The 13,539-nt window shown below is 37.7% G+C and overlaps 1 protein-coding gene across 11 annotated transcripts in view; it reads right to left on the reverse strand.

Moving 5' to 3' along the window:
- Positions 1 to 207: 207 nt before the first annotated feature.
- LOC111075285 (protein scalloped) overlaps positions 208 to 13,539 on the reverse strand; it is a 54,418-nt gene continuing 41,086 nt past the window's right edge. For 4 of the 11 annotated variants that reach the window (XM_022368460.2, XM_022368461.2, XM_022368454.2 and 1 more), the window contains exons 3-12: positions 10,760 to 10,887; positions 10,399 to 10,537; positions 6,165 to 6,295; positions 5,022 to 5,609; positions 4,033 to 4,073; positions 3,779 to 3,971; positions 3,653 to 3,727; positions 3,426 to 3,598; positions 3,123 to 3,357; positions 208 to 3,043 (exon numbers count right to left, since the gene is read on the reverse strand). In XM_022368460.2, coding sequence (XP_022224152.1) covers positions 2,930 to 3,043; positions 3,123 to 3,357; positions 3,426 to 3,598; positions 3,653 to 3,727; positions 3,779 to 3,971; positions 4,033 to 4,073; positions 5,022 to 5,609; positions 6,165 to 6,295; positions 10,399 to 10,537; positions 10,760 to 10,887 — 1,817 coding nt within the window. In that variant the 3' untranslated portion in view covers positions 208 to 2,929. The remainder of the gene's footprint in view (positions 3,044 to 3,122; positions 3,358 to 3,425; positions 3,599 to 3,652; positions 3,728 to 3,778; positions 3,972 to 4,032; positions 4,074 to 5,021; positions 5,610 to 6,164; positions 6,296 to 10,398; positions 10,538 to 10,759; positions 10,888 to 13,539) is intronic. The other 7 variants (XM_022368458.2, XM_022368457.2, XM_022368456.2 and 4 more) reach the window with 7 other exon arrangements.

Here is a 13,539-nt window from a genome sequence, read left to right on the forward strand (position 1 = left end):
AAAAAAAATTCGGAAAAGTTTTCTTTGCTGAGAACAAGGCTTTGGCCCTCTACTGTGCCCATTCAATTACCATTGGCCATTTACCAATGGATTGTGTAATACTTTTCTTATGTTAGGCACTATTTTATTCAATTAATATAAGGATTGTTATCTCTGGTCTTATTCAGTTTTATAATAATTATATTGTTGTATCCTTTATTTTTACTCGGTACAAATTTTTAAGTTATTAAGCTATTTTTTTTTTTTACAACAGTGAGTTTCTTATTGATTATTTATGTTACTTTTACGCTATTATTATTATTGTTACTGCTTAGCTAAGCTCTCGAAAAAATGTACAACCCTCGCCATTATTACGGACCTTTATTTCTTGCTTTCAATTGCATTTGCAACTTACTTTACTTACAGACAAACAAAAAAAAAGCGATGTTTTTTATTCGTACAACAAAGAAGTACTTTACATTAATTAATATGTTTTTTACATACATACATATGTATATATAGAATTTTTATTTTATTACATGTTGCTATAGGCATGTCCATATACGATTACGAGTAATCGTAATACAATATTTTACAATTATAATAGGTGTTTTAAATGATTTTGCTTCTTCTTTATGAACGAGTGAGAGAACTGGTAAATAATCCCTCGCACACATGCTTCTCTTTCTAAGAAAACCAATATGTATGTATGCACGTTGGTTCGAGCTTAGCCTTCAGTGGATGCAAAGAGTTCGCTATTAATTATTACGTAGTCGATTTGTCTGAATTCGGCGAATTATCATTATAAATCCATTATCATTTAAAAAACGGTAGATGTAGATCATTCGATTCATGCTGAATGAAATTCTTTACATGTAAAATCGCTCACATGTACATACATACGTATATGTATGTATGTTGTACGTTGACACTACGTATGAAAAGAAAAAAACAGTCGCTCATACAATATTCTGTAGTTTTTTTCACGCAACGATTGCCCTAATCGATTCGAGCAGATCTTGTTGCAGTCTCGATGTCACACAGCCAACCCAACCCATCCTGCGATATATGAGTAAGTAACCAATTAGATTCTTAGAATATTTCTACATCCACGTTGCTAATTCAAACCTTGCTTCATACCTTGAATAAAAATTAAAACGCTTAAACAACATTATAATGTGGCATACTTTAAAAATATGAACAAAAATAATTTTGAAAAAAAAAATAAGAAATATGCCTGTAGTACATAAGGATATATAAAGAAATATGTACGTTTGTACATATATACATATTCTTTCTATCGTTTTTTGTTTCAAAATCAGCGCGCGACAACTCCTAAATGTTTTATTTTGCTTACGTTTTTCTTGGGTTTTCGTAAAAAAAAAAACAAATTACACAAAAAAAATATTTATTTTAAGTAACTTTGAGATCATTTAAATGTATTTTTGATGTTAATGTATGTTAAAATTGATTTAATTACATCAGACTGTCCACACAGAACACTTAATACGGGTGTTAGATATTACGAACTATCCCCAGCACAAGAATGCGAGACACCTTCGCATTAATCCAAAAAATTTCGAATTCCGTGAAGCTTACAATTTTAGTAACTTCAATACTTTCGGAGATATTCTTTATTGTTATTAAAAAAACGTTTTTTTTATATTATTGAAATGACAACGTGTTTACTTTACTTTGCTTTAAGAAGTCGGGAATTTGGAAATATTCCCAAATTAGTTAGTTTTGACCCTGGTTTTCAGAAGATACTATGTATGTATGTACATCATGAATTGTAAATTGATTTTATACGAATACGGAAATTATTAAAATTGTTGATCACCAGAGTTGACCTATCTTTTAAGTTAATTTATATCTACTTTCTACATGTACATAAATCAAACGTCATCCAATTAAGGATAACCTTCCAGGGCTACAAAAATGTACTAGAACAATTTGTACAATGATTTGGGATATCAGTTCAGTCATGGTCACCTGCCTAGGAAAAAGGGAGGAAAACGCAAAAAGGTTTGATATAAATTATTTAGCTTCTTCCGTGTCCGCCCTGAATGTACTGGAAGCAGGTATCTACGATTGTGCAGGTTTTTTTACAAGCCGATCAACGATTTAGATCCTGCTAATTTAACCCAAAAAAAAAAACTCGCCAAGACTCGATGGCTTACGGCTCGTCATGGTTTCTGACAACTTTGGCATCAGCAGCGATCACCACCCCCATGTCTGCACCTACATTTACCTGTTGACGCATGGACAACTCTTGTGATTCTTCATGATCTGGTTTGGACCCAGATATGGGATCCTTGCCGCCAATGCTGCTGAGGTTTAGTGCCGTGGATGGATTTTCAGTAACCCCATATTCCATAGTGGACAGCCTTAAAAAGTGTTCGTATGTGCCTAATTGTTTTTGCTCTAGTTTTTCCGTCCCAAACTGCTGATTTTTGCTTGAGATGCATGCGCTAAACGGCTGCGCATTTATGCGATGCTGCTGTTGATTTCGGATTGTTGTCTCTTCCTGCAGTGGCATATTTGGTGCTAGTCGCGCATGCAACTGCTGTTGTGACTGATAGGTGTTTTCAGCTTGGTTCTGTGCGTATATAACCTCTTCCACCTGTAGCGCAGCTATCGTATCAAGCTGTTGCTGTTGCACCAGTAAATGTGGCTGTTGCTGCTGTAGCTGCGGTGAGGTCGGTGACTGTTTAATAGTTTTTTCTAATTCTGATGAGTTCCCATTTGTAATATCTATTTTAGCACACTTTTGCGGTTTTTTGCTATTATCGTTGGCGTTGCTGTTGGTATTGCTGTTATGGTGGCTACTAATCGTATTGATATTTTTATTTGTATTTTTGATTCTGTTGGTGTTGTTGCTACTGTATTCGCTGATTTGTGCATTGGTGGGATTTGCGGACAAATTAGGCGCTGCTTCATGCAGCTCTTGCTATTCCTTTATAAGACGGTAAATGTGATGCGTGGTGCCGCTATTCTGCGCTGCCACCTCAAAAACATACGCTATGCATAAAAGTGTCTCTTGCGTCTCTCGCGCTCGCATTACCTGTAAATAAATCAGTCAAGATGGAATAGGAAGATAAGCATTGACAGAAATAGACCACACCAACATATACTAGACTCACTTGTAATATTGTAAAGTTCTCTAGCACACTGTTCATCATGTAACGTTCGGGTAAATTTTTCAGCTTCTGTATAAAATTAATCATGTACTCGCACATAGGTGAACGCTGGATGCGATAGACGTAGCGATTGTTTTCCAGGCGTGAGTACTCGCTCTCTACTTTCTCCACCACTTGCTTGCCGAATGAGCAAACAATCGTCGAGCATACAAGCACGATGTTCTCATTGCTTTCATATCTGCATTGGAGTAAAGTTTTCTCAGTATGGTTAAAAATACTAAGGTAGACTGATAAGTTAGGACTTACTGGCTCGTTACGCCATAAAAATCACCCGATTCGCTGCCTGTCGTAATGTCGGTATTTAAATCAGCCCAGCACTTTACCAGGTAAAACGCATTTTGCGGACCCTTTTCGTAGAGATCTTTCAGCCCGCCAGACTTTTCCGGAAACTTATCAAATATTTGTCGGATATCAACTGTCTGAAATAGTTATGGTTTAGTTTCCTAGATGCCACGGCATACGATAACTCTCACCTCAAGTAGCGGATCGGAGAATGATGGCTTGCCGCCGAGTTGCACAAAAAGATGGCGGTTATACTGCGATGTTAACTAGAGATCAGATCAATTCATTTGAAGTGTAACGATTTTTATTGTACTTACCATGTCATCTCTTTGGATTTCCATAAACGCAGTGAACTCAAGTAAGCGGAATTTGTGCGTAGCAATAGCGCGTCCCTCCCATGGCAATTGTGCGGACGGAATACCAGCTTCGATTTCCCCGGATACGGCCGTTGATGGTTTACCCGTAGGATATGGTGGCTGTGCGAACGGCTTGATGCTGTAATCATAGAAACTATTGGTCAATGCAATTGCGTTTTATTGTCAGCTGCTAAGGGTGGGCGATGGCAACTTACTCTTGCGAGGTGCTTGGCTGTAGTCCAGGCTGCCAAAATTGCTAAGTGTAGTACAGAACGTGTACAAATTGATTAGAAATCGTAGATAAATCGATAGCTTCGTTCATTTTAAAACGGTCAGTATGTAATTGTTATTGGAGGTTACACAAGATGATCGAACATAGGAAAGGGCTCATCAATTTCTTATTAATTGATTGACATAAATTAGTGTTAGCCATCGACCAGCAAACAACGACCGACGTGGCAAACGAGCGACTAGTACACATTCTGTTCTGCTAAAAATTGTGGCAACATTATAGCAATTGCATCAACTGGCGTATTAAAAATAAGGAGTCAAATTCAGCGAGCAAGCGAGCATTGGCCTTGGCTGTGGGCATAGCGCGGGCAATGGTATGAAACATGTTGCCCAACTACGCCATCAATGGCTTTATATATGTACATATTACATACAGTAGGATAAAGATAGTGAAAAAGAGAGAGAGAGAGCGAGAGGAAGTGGGACAGAGACACATGAAGATATATGAGAATAGCTCGATATATAAATGTCACTATGTAAATTAATGATTTGAACGATTTTCAGTGTCAGTGTAACGCAAAGAAGCATCAGCGCAGCGCTGGCCTACCGAAAAAAATCAGTGCATCGGATCGAAGCACTATGTAACGAGAGTCAGGGCTGTAGCTAAACCGAGTAAACGAACGATTATGAGTACATTAAGCTAACTTCAACAGAAAATGAGTTTCACAGGTGATACGGCTGTGACGTAGGTGGTATTATCATTGCATATAGTCTGCTTGCAGGTCAGTAACTGTGTAGCATAAGTTGGGAATGAATTTTGTCGCAGTAAAGGAAATGAATTAACTACTCTTATGAACAGTTGTGTATGCTTTTTGTGGTTGAATTATGTATTGCTTTCTATGGATTTTTAATGCTGTGCTGGAAACTGCACGATGCGGTATGAATTGATTTGGTATATAAAACATTTGCTTACGCCCGGATACAACGGCGGATGGTGTAACGGCTGGGATGGTGTTGGGGCCAGGCCCTGACTCGTGATTGAGACATCAAGAATCGGTGACACTGCGCCTGTGTCAGTCTCGCTTGGCCCACTTTGCTGCTGCTGTTTTTGTTGCTGCTGGAAGTGGTAAACTGCTGCAACGGCCGCCGCATGGTGGTGATGGGGATGCAATTGACTGTGCGGGAGATGTGTCAGATTGTGATGGGAATGGTTGTGGTGAGAGTAGGCATAGTGTCGCGGTGAAGAAGACGAATTTAGCGGCGGCCCTGAGACTGAAGTTGAACATGGCCCAGCAACAGCACCTACTGCCGGCTGACACACTGCTGCAGCGGCTGCTGCTGCAGCAGCTACTGCTGCTGCTGCGGCTACACCCATCTGGTGTTGGTGAGCGGGATGTGGGTTATTCTTCGTGTGGTGCATACCCACGGACAGCGCTGAAGCAGCCAGTGCCAGATTATTGGCTGCTTGGGCAGAAACAATTTGTGAACTAGTCATCGTGCTCATGGCTTGCAGAGTCTGTTCTTTGTCATTTAATAAATGCAAGGACACACAATTGGGTTCCTGGAAAAGAGTTTCAGTTGGTCGTGTATTGATTGGCTTTAGGGTTTGGTAGGGGATATAGACGCAGGCTTGTGGGTGTGTATGCGAGTATTGATGTTAAGTATCCATTAATATATGTATAAGTATTAAGGACAGCAGGGACACATATACTTCTGCATATATGTATGCAGTCTGATAAGAGTATGAAGGTTGTAGATTACGATCGTCACATAGATCTTGGCATTGTATTAAAGATTCTACACTTTATCAAATACGAGTTGGTGGAGGTTATACTGATTCGTTAAGGGATCCTAATCTGACACTGACTCGTACACAAGTTCCCATCTGCAAACTGAAACATATTTCCTGCTCTAGATTGTTACATTCAATTATTCCATAACTTTTGTATAAAAATACGTAACAGCATTCTAACCCTTAAAACCGATCATAATTTTCAAAAAGAATACATCTCGCATGCAAATGAAAAATATGTACACATATTTCTGAATAACTGAAACCATCAGATGCGCTTTTTATTAAGCTTTCCTCCTGGAGCACAATTGGGATGTTACTTACGACTTTTATTTTCGCCTGAATTTCCCGCAGTTTCCGCCTGGCGAGCACTTGGATATGGGAGCTGACTTGCTTCCGGGTTCTCGTCTTTCCAGTACGCAGTTTAATGTACCTTGCTATAAGCTCGTTGCGACCTAAAAAATAAAAAGCAAAAAGGGGATAGAACAAATGATTATTTTGTTTACATTTTTACATATTTCTATTTTTTACCCGTACTCGAAGAATTAAGGGGTCTATTAGATTTGTGGTCGAAGTGGATGTGGTTAACGCAGAGAAGGAAACGTTTCCGACCCCATAAAGTATATAAATTCTTGATCAGCGTGAATAGCCCAGTCTATGGCTTTCTGTCTGTCTGTCCGTCTGTCCGTCCCGATGAGCGCCTAGTTCTCATAGACTATAAGAGCTAGAGCAACCAAATTTTGTTTCCAAAATTCACACTTCTACAAGTGTATTTCAAAATTTCGCTCCGCCCCCACAAATAACAAAAACCTCTGGCATCCACAATTTAAAAAATACGAGAAAACGAAGAACGCAACATCGAAGAGCATTCTGTACCATATCTATTTGTGATTTGTGATTTTTGAAGGATTGGTTATACAAGTTTAGCTTAACCTTTTATCCATAAATTTGAATGAAAGATATTAAACGACGCATAATGCACCCATACACAAAAAATACAGAAAATATACAGAAAATATACAAATACTAGCGGACCGGGCGAACGTTGTCTGGCCCCATTATAACGCCTTCAGATAAACTTCAGATTGATATCACTGTGCGACAGTCATTTTGTACTTAGCACGAGACATAGGAAAGACAATGAACCGATATCAACGCAGCGAAGGTCTTGGTAGGCTATTGCGCAATCGTTTTCGAAAGCAACGCGATTTAAGTCTACTGGTCGAATTTAAGGTGGCAATTGTACAGCGTGAACCTCTGCAATATGGGCACGTCTCCATTCGTTTACTTCTGCACGTTCCTCTTGCCTTTCACGACGTGTACATCGTCCAAGGTTTGATCGTCTAATAGCAGGCATATTATAACTCAATTGATGAATAATATCTCGAGTTTAGAACTCATCTTCAACTATGCCTCTTCGCAAATACGAACAACTGAACAAAATTTGAGCCAAATCGACCCAAATGTTATAAAAATCAATTTTTTTCACGATCGATGGTTTTTCTTACGTAAAAACATTCTTCTGGCAAATACGCACAACTGAATACAAATTTACAGCAAATCTGCCCAGCCGTTCTCACGTGATGGTGCGCTATACATTTTTATCTCTCCATTTTTATATATATAGATAATTTTAAATCGACTTTTCCTGAGTTTTCAAAGTCGATGCCAAGATGCGGCTCTCCAGTTGTATGCGTGAACCGCGGGCCATGGGACCCTAAACCGTAAAAAGATGTCAAAAGTAAGTTTTTTAGTGAGTGCTTTTGATAACACTACTCGACACGAGTTTTCCTCAAGGAAACGACGCCTAATTAATGAACCTAATCACAAACGAGAAGGAACGTGTGAGACGCTTCTGGGGACGCGACTCTACTTATACCCGTACTCAGACAGTATATACATTTTTGAGCATACGATTTTTTAGAATTTTAGAACTAAACAAAAAATTTTACATTTTACATTTTTTTGCTACATATTCTATCTACATCTACAATGTATATTTTACATCTAACATGTAGATTATAGATGTACCATTTATATTCTACATCTCCTCCGCTAAGGGTTGCTCGCGCACTGAACGCGGCAGAGTGTGCGAGCGAGAAAGAGAATGAGTAGGGTTTCTCTTGCAGGAGGGGGCGAGGGAAGCAACTGAAAATTAATTTCTTCATTCTGGCTATAATTATGATCCGATCTGATTCAGATTCGGCAATCTGGTAGATATGGGCATTCTCTACGTATCTACGTATCGTATCTTTAAAATTGTGCCTGCCACAGATTTTCGTTCTTTGTGGGGGCGGAAGGGGGCGGGGCGAATTTTGAAATACGCTTGTAGCAGTGTGATATCACATGAGTCTGGAAACCAAATTTGGTTGCCCTAGCTTTTATAGTCTCTGAGATCCAGGCGTCAAACAAGACGGACAGACAGACATGGCTCTATCGACTCGGCTATTGATGCTGATCAAGATTATATATACTTTATGGAGTCGGAAACGTTTTCTTCTCTGCGTTACACTCATCCACTTTTACCACAAATCTAATATACCCCTGAACTCTTTTTTGAGTACGGGTATAAAACTAGAGGTCCCAGGATATAATTTTTTTCGACTTTTGCCGAGTTTTTCAAAGTCAAAATTTCGTTAAAAATACCGCAAAAAAATTATCATTTTTGCATTTCAATGCTTTTTATTTCCCAGACGCTAAGCTGAAATCACAAAGTGTTTGTGCTTAACTTCTAGTTGTTTTAATTATCTTTTCAAAATAGCAAAGTTCTTAGCAACCAGATGAAAGATACTAGAGTTATGTGAAAAAACAAGCGCTACCTCTGAAAAAAGCTTTAAAAAAATACCAGACTTCAAAAATTGTTCAAAAAAAAGTTCTGCCATAGAAAAAAAACCATAATTCTTTAAAAAAATTTAAAGCCCCATATCTATCAGAAAAAGTCGGTTTGAATCCTTGAGGAAAAAAAAGTTCGGTTTTGTCGAGTAGTGTAATCAATGTGGTTAATACAGCGAGCATTCCAAGTAAACATTCTCCACTTTATAGTCTAAAAACTCCACCTTGGCCAGCTTTAGTCTCTGCTCTGTTGTGGTAGATCCACGTCTTATCCACGTTTACGAAAAATCGAACAAAAAATCGTCCTTATTGTGTTTAAACAACGCCAAACACTCCTTCGAAGTTGTCACACGAGTGCGTTTTTGGTCGATTGTGAGAAAAAGCGGCAGCCATCTTAACGCAACAAAACATAGCTTTTTCATTTCCATCTTTTCGGTCAATATGCGATGTACACCACTTTTTAAAATGCCTACACATTCAGCTAACACAAGATCTTTCAGCCGCCGATCATCCAATACATATTTTTTAATTTTTGCCACCATTTCTGATGTGGTCATCTTCGAACAACCTCGCATAAACTCTGCCACCCAATATTTTATTGTTGTAACCGCAGGAGCACAATCACCAGAGGTAGAATCCAGGTTGTCTTTTTGGCTGGACTAAGACTTTTGAAATAGAAGTATTGAATTACATAACGATGACCAATTTTGTCCATGTTTTCAAATCAATTTAAGCGTTCTCTATTAAAATCGACAAACGCTACAGGCACCAAAAGCTTCAAACTTAATATTTTTATAGTCGGTACTTTCCCTTTTTAATATTTTTTGTGAACATTTTCCAACACAACTACATATGTCAGGTCGGCTATTTCTAAGACAGCGCTCGTACGCAAGAGCTGGAATTGGTATCGGAGCCGATGCACTCAGTTTATCGTGATTTCACATAATGACCTATTTTGTTAGAATTTTAAAATATTTTATCTGTTTCCATCTCCATGAGTAAGAGCGTAAGAGGGGCTTTGAGTTATAAAACCGAACAGTTTTTAGCTTTCAGTTCTAAACCCAAGGTTTTATACCACTGTATTTTGACCACAGACCATTACATGAAAGGGCCAAGATCGGGTCTTCGGATCCGATCAACCCATCTTGAATATATACGATTAAACAGTTTTTCTCACCATATCTAATATACATCTAGTCTAGTCTCTGAGTCTATATCGTCTATATCTATATCGAGGTATAAAAAATTTAATTCGTCCGTTTTTTTTCAAATAACATTGAATTTAAAAACTAGTTCGTATTGATAATAAGGAATTTTTATTTTATTTTTTTTTGTAACTGTTAAAAAATTAACGATTGGTGAAAATCAGGTAGTTGGTTGATATGTATATTTAGTTAGCTTGTTCGAAAAAACTTGTGCAGGTTTTTTACTGCCAATAACTGATTAATGGCTATATTAAAAGTATCAATACATATGCAATAGATTTCACCGCAATCTCCAGTTTATTCAGAAAATTTTTTTTTTTAATTTTTTGTTTAACAAATTTTTAAAATAAAAATATAAACTTTAATATTACTATTAATATTACAATTAAATATTACTATTTAACCCACGATAACAAAATTAAGGGGTGTTTCGTTGAAAATTAAAAAAAAAAAACACACATTTTTTTGACTCAACCTAATGAGTACGGAGTATTAGTATTATAAAAAAAATGGTTACTTACCATACATTTTTCCCTCATCCGACAAAATAATTTTTCTACGTCCACATGGTGGATATATAGATAATGCCTCTTGAAAGCTCTGTTCAATATCTGGACTCCAGACACCCTCGGCATCGGCGGACGATAAATCCTTTTCATCCTGCCAAACGAACATAATAAGTTCAGAATAGGTTTAGGTTTAGAATAAAATTATCTATACGGTAGTTAATCTTCTCCCAGATCATTTCCCGTTCATGTTTCCTAGCAAAGCTCTGTATTAGGTGTATAGATAATTTTGTTCGAGTCACTTTTGTTCTCTTGCTTTAATATCATTTATTCCTTCAGTGGTAAATGATGTGAGTGCATTAATTAGTGTTCTTACATCGCTCATATCACCAACATCCAAGTTTTTACTATCCACCATGCTGCCATTTGTGTCAGCCGACCCTAGTGCACCTGGAGGACCGGCATTCACTGGGGTCCAAGGAGATGGTATGGTGCCGGGACCGACTGTAATGAAAAATAATTGAAAACAACAATGTAAGAATAATCACAGGAAAATTTAACTAATACACAATTTATTGTTGGTATAAAACATTTTATTCTTTTCGTTTCAGCCAGTTCTAAAGTAAATGTTTCACTGAATATTTATCATTTGATTTATTAACATGAATATCTGTTATCCGGACCCACAATGTATGTATGTATACATATTCAAGATGATCACGGAAATGAACGTCGTTAGACAGGGTCACATATTTGTATCATATTCAGTCGTTGTACATCCCTTACTGACTGACAAAATAGACTGATTGTTTGAATGTCATATGAAATTATTCGAATGCCGATAGCACCGGCTAAAATGGAAAAACTTAATCATACTCGTCGCATGAACTCACCCGATAATGCCTTGAATTCCTCAAGGGAATCCAAGTGGTTAGAGAACGGCGCCAACTTAAAGCCGTTTTCTAAATTTAACAAAAAAAAACACAACTTTTTAGTTCCGAGTTGTATGTTCTTTACTCGGATAACAAAACATAAACAAAAACAAAAATTGTTTGTATATTTCTTACAATAAATATATACATATGTATGTATAATTAAACTGTGGTGTTTTTTGAGGTTATTAAGAAATGAAATTTCGACGCATATGTAATTATGGTTTTTTTTTATATATGCAACCGCTTTATTATGACTTTTAAAATTTTAAGGCTTTCGAGGATAATCGTGGCAAGGTATTTTGATCAAATTAGTTTTTTCACAGAGATATAATGAACATACACACACAGAACAGGAAAACCAATACGCGTCTGTTTGGGAGAAACTCGTTTCTTCAACTGAAAAATGCTTTTTATTTTCAACAAATTTCTGTTATTTGTTCGGTCCGCTCCCTTGCCTTGGTATATTTCTGTTACTGCTACCTTCCCCATATTGCTAGAGAGTACAGGGGATGGTTCTGGTTTTTGGTGAAGCACAGAATAGGATGCAGAGCACAATTAAGGGAAGGCAATGCTGTCAAAATGCCGAGTGTGACGACAACTGCGTGGAAATATAGTTATGTAGGGTAGAAGGCAAATTCCAAGTAAAACGGACGGTCTGATTTCGAAATATTTTTTTCCGGTTCGAAGCCACCAACGTAAGCTGAATAGAGGATCTATCAATCGAGGATCAAGCACACACGACACAAGTCTATCCATATCCCTACTGTACTCCTGTGACTTTGCTATCTACCCAAACACCAAGTCCATAATCTGCCTTACGGCAAAGCAAAGGAAACTATTCAAAGCATATTGCACGGCACTGCACAAGTCAGGGGTTGCTTTCTGTTTCTCACTTTAGGGGTGACTGCATTTTCCATAATCTTGCAGAGGCTCACTATAATTTCCAATTTGATTTTAAAGCACGGGATCGACCTCGGACAGGCCGTATTGGAAATGGTCTTTCGACTGCACTTGACTGAAAGACAGAGATACATATGTTTAGACTCTAGACTTTAGAGGGAGTCACAACGAAAAATTTATTTTGGTATTGGTGGTTCATTGATTCACCAACACACACAGCTGTTAAGTCTAGCCAAATTCTACATTGAAAGTACAACTCTGATACTAGTTAGACTACAAACCAAATGACATCATATATTTCACTCGCTCGCAAAAACCCATCAGGGTTTTACCCAGTTCAAGTCAAGATTTAGGATGCTCTGCTTACCAACTTCTAAACGAATGTGCGGTTGACTTTTCTACTCTGCGAGATTCGGGTGTCCACGCGGATAGATACCTACTTATGTACATACATAGTGCATAACTTATCATTTGTTCTCATACTATCTCTCTCTTGTAGTCCAGATTGGACTTGAAGTCTAGTTTTATACGACCATAATGAGTATATTCTTCGTGGCTGTATCGACTTTTATCGTATTGTATTGTAAATATTCGACACGCGCCCATCTCTACTCACAGCTGCTTATGCTGAGGTTGGGTATTAATAAGGGAATGTGTGTCCTTGTCGCTGTTATTCTATTTCTACCCTTACCAATTGCATTTTTGTTGTCGTTGTTGTGTGGCAAATGGAATTTATGGTATACATTCTACTTTTTCTTTTCCTTTTATGAACGTTTCGTCACATGCACATGTAAATATGAGTATGTATGTATTTATGTACATATATGTATCTACTTGTGTGGCTGACGCACCTCCATGTGATTTTGCACAGCTGCCCTGCAGTACCAATAGTGAGCGATGACAAATGTCAAGTACGCGTCATTTAGGATTTTTTTCTCTGCCGCTGCGGCACCCGAGCAGAATATGAAGTCGAAGGTGCGACCGACGCACAGTGGGGCCTCAGCCGCAAAGTGGTGGCAAAATTCAATTCATTTTTTGAACGGTTTGGATACAAGAATCCGATAGAAAATTTCCCAATGCTTTCAAAAATGCAAGTTTACAAAACATTTGACTTTTAGCTTAGGAGAAATGAGCAATCAAATTATTTCCCTGTGCAAAAATGTATTCAAACATTATTTACATACTGCATCTTTCAGGTAGAATAAACAGTAAAGTGTGAGGAGGTATCATTCTGTTTTTTGTATCTTTTACTAGGTGTATTCATTGTTATCAATATTCAATGAAAAACTGGTCCGTTGCATAGACAGTTCTAGAGAAAAAC

Source organism: Drosophila obscura, unplaced genomic scaffold (genome assembly GCF_018151105.1).
Source record: "Drosophila obscura isolate BZ-5 IFL unplaced genomic scaffold, ASM1815110v1 contig_87, whole genome shotgun sequence".
NCBI classification, from domain to species: Eukaryota; Metazoa; Arthropoda; class Insecta; order Diptera; family Drosophilidae; genus Drosophila; species Drosophila obscura.